The sequence below is a fragment of the Nyctereutes procyonoides genome, unplaced genomic scaffold (genome assembly GCF_905146905.1).
Source record: "Nyctereutes procyonoides isolate TBG_1078 unplaced genomic scaffold, NYPRO_anot_genome, whole genome shotgun sequence".
Lineage (NCBI taxonomy): Eukaryota > Metazoa > Chordata > Mammalia > Carnivora > Canidae > Nyctereutes > Nyctereutes procyonoides.
The window spans coordinates 68,466,713-68,472,712 of NW_026575146.1; the positions used below are offsets into that span (position 1 = coordinate 68,466,713).

Here is a 6,000-nt window from a genome sequence, read left to right on the forward strand (position 1 = left end):
GTGGAGTTGCTCTGAAGATAAAATTGGGTGTTTTGGTAGAGAAATAGCACAGCCTCTGGTGTGTACAACTTATCAAGAATAACCATCGTGCCTGCTTATTAAAAATTAGTTCTCATTCATTTGGGGAATATAAATAATAGTGAAAGGGAATAGAAGGGAAGGGAGAAGAAATGGGTAGAAAATATCAGAAAGGGAGACAGAACATAAAGACTCCTAACTCTGGGAAACGAATTAGGGGTGGTGGAAGGGGAGGGGGGGCGGTGGGGGTGAATGGGTGACGGGCACTGAAGGGGGCACTTGACAGGATGAGCACTGGGTGTTATTCTGTATGTTGGCAAATTGAACACCAATAAAAAAAGAAATTTATTATTAAAATAAATAAATAAAAAATAAAAATTAGTTCCTTAACATGACTAAGTACATATTTGACTTAGGGGATGTGAGAATGACCTTATGGTATTTAAGGAATAGTCATAAGGTGGTGTTTGTTGCAAATTGTAAAAAAAAAAAAATAATACAATAAATGAACAAAAATATAACAGAAAACGACTTAAGCATTTTGAAGCAAAGGAGTCAAGTTATTAGATGTAAATTTCTAAAAGATCACTTTGGTTATTGTGTGGCAAATTGATTGCATATAAGCAGAGCAGAAACAGATAAGAGCTTCAAAGGTAATGATTCTTGCATACAGGATATGGATAGAAAAACATAGAAATGGGTCATACTTTAGATGTAGAGCTATAGGATTTTGATTCATTGGATGGAAAGTAGAGAAAAAAAGTCTAAGATTAAAAAGGGACTAGGCTTTTGGAATGAATAACCCAGTGGATAACAGTGCCATTTACTGATATCAAAAAATAGTGAAAACAGATATAGAAAACCAATAATACCAATAACAGAAAAATGCATGGTCTCCTGGAACGCACATGTAACTTTCTCCAAGATGGGCCACAAGACATAATGTGGGTATTTAACAACATCCCAAAACTTCTGGCATACAGATAAAGCAGTGTTTAGTGTGTCTACACCCGTAGGGTTTGGGCATATTCTTTAGCCTCTGGATCTGTTTTGTTGCTGGACAATTGGAATTACAGTTACTACCACACAGGATCCTGTTGAGATTTATGAGATTATTCTTTTTTCTTTAATTCAATTACCCAACATATAGTATAGCACCCAGTGCTCATCACACCAGAGATTTAGGAGATTAAAGCGTATGGCACTATGCTTGACCCATAAGGTCTCTACAAGTGGTAGTTCTTGTGTACAATGGTAATTTAGAGGACTTTCCCCAATATGGCAGGGTAAGACCCCTGCTGTTGTCAGTTTTGGTCCCACTACCAAGATTAGCCAGGCAGTGTCTTTATTCCATACCATTGCTACTTCCCTACTTAGTGATCTATAAATGCATAAGACATAATTGTATCCCCAGAAAGATGATATATAGGACTACCCCGCTAAGCCCACATTTACATAAAAATTGGAACAATTTATAACTTCTGGTAGTATGAGACTCTGACTCATCAATTTCTCAGACTTTACTTTTTTGCATATTTTTATTGGAGTTTGATTTGCCAACATATAGCATATCACCCAGTGCTCATCCTGTCAAGTGCCCCCCTCAGTGCCCGTCACCCAGTCACCCAATCTTCCCGCCCACCTCCCCCTTGTTCCACTACCCCTTGTTCGTTTCCCAGGCTTAGGAGTCTCTCATGTTCTGTCACCCTCTCTGATATTTCCCACTCATTTGCCCTCCTTTCCCCTTTATTCCTTTTCACTATTTTTTATATTCCCCAAATGAATGAGACCATATAATATTTGTCCTTCTCCAATTGATTTACTTTACTCAGCATAATACCCTCCAGTTCTATCCACGTTGAAGCAAATCGTGGGTATTTGTCATTTCTAATGGCTGAGCAATATTCCATTGTATATATAGACCACATCTTTATCCATTCATCTTTCGATGGACACCAAGGCTTCTTCCACAGTTTGGCTATTTCAGACTTTAGTTTTGAAGGGAGCTTTCCTATACACAGCCTGGACCAAGCTGCCCAACACAAGGTTGACACTGATCCTTTTGAGGTATTAAACTTCATGGTCAATGCCTATGCCAGAAGATTAGCAATATACAAGTGGTAGCGTGAGTAACAGTGGGGAATGCATGCCGACTATGCAAGCCTACATCTTTCCCTCTATGTTTGTCTTCACTGCTTTGACCCCTTTTGTTGCTCTCCCTTTTCTTCCACTGAAGTATAAGTTTTAAGGTCTTGAAGATGCCCAAACTGAAGATGGGAACCCAAAGTTGTAAGAAAGCTTTAAGATCACAGAACTCTCTTGGACTTAGAATAAGAAAGACTGATTTCTAGGTACTCAGAACCCATACAACCAGCTAACAACAGGATGCTAAACTAGAAAGAACACTGGATTATCAGGTGTCAAGTTCCAGTCCTGGACATGTCACTAACTAGTCCCATGTGGCTTTCGACACATCCATTTTTCCACCACATTCACACTGACCTGGCCCTTCTTTCATGTTTGGTTCTTGGTCATTCTTCTTTGATGTAGAATTTTCTGGCATTTCAGTCAGTGAATATTCTGCAAAAACAAGGAGAGGACATATTAGTCTCAATAAAGGCATAACAGTTACTGAGACTAGAGATGAGAACATCTCCTGCCCAAATTACTGAGGGGAATCAAGAAAGCCTCAGGATCGCACAGTTAATTCCATGACTAGCTGATAATGGAGAGAGTGGAGTCAGATCCTCCAGTACCATCAGTACAGAGAAGCAGCAAAGATTTGTCATAAAGTGTGCTTGGAGCTTGAACTGGTAAATTCTAGTTCCATTTTTGCTATATGACTTTGGGTAATTCACATGACAAGGCAGTATATTACAGTTATCAGGAGTTCATTTTCAAGAGTCATTCTCAGTGTCTTTCTTGGAACTTCAACTAGTTAAGTACTCTCTAGAGGCCTGTGAATTATCCAAATAGAGGTGTTCAACTCAGGAGTTCTAACACTAATCATTCTTTCTCTCGTCTAGTTGTTGCAAAACATTTCTTCCTGTATTTCCTGGGGTGAGATAGTAGAACCTCGTCTACCCACTTTTTCATGCCAGAATCACAGGCGCCATCGCTGATGGCCTATCCTCTCTCTGCATTAAGTCCTATAAAACTGTTGTGTCTGCTTTTGAAACCTATTCCAATTACATTTCTAAAGGCCACTGCCACCCTGGCCCAAGACACCTCTATTTCTCCGTGGGATACTAGAATGGCTTCATAGCTTGTCTTTCCACTTCTACTCAGGACTCTTTCTGGACCACGCAGCACTTCAGCAACAATGCTGAAATGCCAACTAGATTATTTTTATCCCCCACCCCTTTATAAATGAATTGTTTATGCTTTTCTATTAAAGTTAAGATTCTGTGTTGTTGGCTTTGTAGTCCCCCCCCCCCAAAAAAAATCTCTTGACTTGTTCCCTCCTGTTCTTCATGGTCTAACCACACTCTTTGCTAAAAGCCTTCATAATGCTATTTCTGCTGCTCATCATGTTATTCTCTACCATGTCCAGTTAGCTTGGCTAGCTTCTTTGTTTAATATTTGTTCGATTGAACTTCACTTCTTCTAGAAAGGGAGTCTAGTCTTCACTCTGGTCTGGAATAGGGACCACTTAAAGAGGAAATTGTTTATCTACACCATTTAAAAAGAAAATTGCCATCAATCCCTCTTCCCTTCTGCACTGGGAGCTAGAAATCTTTGGTACATTACCCATGAAAATGTAAATATATGTTAAATAGTGAATCTCATCTTTGTCACCCACTAGCTCATGAACTTGGTTAGGTTTTATAACTTGGTAGAACCTCTGTTTTAGTTCTGCCGTAGGAAACCTATTTCATTGGCTGGGTTTGGGACTTCATTGTAGCAGTTTCAACATAGTACCTCACCTAGAGTACTGACTCAGTAAATATCAGCTATCATTTTAATTTTATAACCCTCATTTCCTGTGAGTAATATCAACATGTTCCCCATACAGGTTTTTTTTTTTTTTTTTTAAAAAAAGCTCAGAAGAGATGGCTTCTCTTATGGTCCCTTGCAGCTGTAGATGCTGAGTTACATCTAGGAATGTCATACCTGTAGTCTTTGGGGCCAGTCTGACTGCTCACCCTTGGGACCCTGTAGTCTTTGGGGCCAGTCTGACTGCTCACCCTTGGGACTCTAAGTTCTGTCCACAGAACAGGAGAATTTCTCCTGATAAAAGAGAGCTATTTTCCCCACACTACCTTTCTCCTACATACCCTAAGCTCATCACACAATTTGATCTGAGTACATTGCTATAATAGGGACACCGGCAGTCTGACAAGGTCAGTCTTTTTTTTTGGGGGGGGGGGCTGCCTATTTTTAATTTATTTCCTTTAAGACCACCTCCTTGCAATTTCCAGAGAAAATACAAAACAAGAAACAGACTTCCCTTCAAATACATAAACAGTATGCTGGAGTTTAAAGCATTACTGATAACATTGTTACAGAAGAATGTCAGCTTACTCCAGGGCACTTCAGTATTCCTGAGTAATAAACAGGATTTCTCTTTTCCTCCCACTGGGATGTTCTCAGGTGTAAGTCACTACTCCTGTTCTTTGACATATTTTCCATGTAGAAGATATGGAGCCTGGAAATCATGCTGACAGTTGGAGTAGGCCATTCCCAATCCCATGCCAGAACCAAAGGCTAATGGCCACATTCTTCTTTAAAGAAGGTAAGTGAGAAAACAAGTCCTAATCCAAAACCAGTACCTATCTTCATGACCGCATCCGCCATACACCGGTCCCACTTCCTGCCCAGCTCTGAATCGACATGTTCCCCACCCGCGGCTCCCACTTCCCAAGGTCAGTCTTTAGAAGGGTTCCTTGAGCTGGGGTGAGAAATATGGGAGACACCCACCATACAACCACCATAGTATTCTCAATAAACGAATGAAGCTTTGTTAACCACTTTATATACATTATTTTACTGAATCTCTGCAACAGCACAGGTAAGCATCACAGTTACTGTTCTAAGATATGGATCCGAGGGTCAGAGTAAAAATGGATTTGCCCAAAGTCACACATAGAACAAGTTGAAGTCTAGAGCTCAAGCTTAGCACTTATGACTCCAAATTCTGTCTATAAATTTCAAAGAAATTTTGTCCAGGTAGAGGGTCCATCCACTCATTTCTTCTCCTTCACTGTTCCACAGGCTGGAGACTACTCTAATTTCCAGCCAGGCAGGAAAACAAACAAGTGACTTCTCACATTTCAGACTCATGCCATGGAAGTGGACCCAACTAGGGAACAAGGATAACTTCCCCATTCCCATGTAAACTTGAAGTCACCTCCCTTCTTTCCCACCCCCATATTTGCCCCAAATCTTACTCACTTTTCATTTCTTTCCTTGCCTTCTCAGAGAGCGTGGACAGGTTCATCTCTTCAAAGATGTGAATGGATATTTTCCAGGCAAGAGATTCTTTATAATGCTCATGCAAGAGGGAGGCTAGATGTTCCACATTGGCATTGCTCACTTCAACCCATGGAAAGGAGCACATTGCCAGTTCTGAAGCTTTTTCCATGAGCAATTCCTTAAATGTCTGAAACTCTTCCTTGCTTAGCTGCTTGAAACACCACTGCAGTCCGTAGTTGGAAAAACAGGGTAATTTGGCTTCTCTCATCTTAGTACAAAGCTGAGGGCTCGAGTTTTGATGGAAGAGTGGATTCTTTAAAATATGGAGCAAATGGTGCCTGTGAAAGAATAAGGGCATCTGCTCTTTGCTCCTTTGACCCACACACTGGTTCCTGGTAATTAGTTCCTCTCTGTCCCTCCACCTGCTGTTTTCTACATGTAATTTTAAGGGAGGGGTTGCTAAGATTATTTCAATTTACTGTGTGAGAGAGGTTAAAGAAATTGAAGATTGTAAAATACATGGAAGGAAACTCAGAAGGGCTCTGTGCTGGTGGAAGAGGGGGACAT

General features: G+C 40.5%; 1 protein-coding gene and 1 pseudogene across 1 annotated transcript in view; both read right to left on the bottom strand.

The window, feature by feature from the left end:
* NLRP5 (NLR family pyrin domain containing 5) overlaps nucleotides 1–5,757 on the bottom strand; it is a 29,523-nt gene extending 23,766 nt beyond the window's left edge. Inside the window, exons 1-2 of the mRNA XM_055310199.1 lie at nucleotides 5,413–5,757; nucleotides 2,521–2,598 (exon numbers count right to left, since the gene is read on the bottom strand). Of these exons, the coding sequence (XP_055166174.1) occupies nucleotides 2,521–2,598; nucleotides 5,413–5,701 (367 nt within the window). The 5' untranslated portion in view covers nucleotides 5,702–5,757. The remainder of the gene's footprint in view (nucleotides 1–2,520; nucleotides 2,599–5,412) is intronic.
* LOC129499752 (MICOS complex subunit MIC10-like) lies at nucleotides 4,470–5,301 on the bottom strand (annotated as a pseudogene).
* Nucleotides 5,758–6,000: the final 243 nt, after the last annotated feature.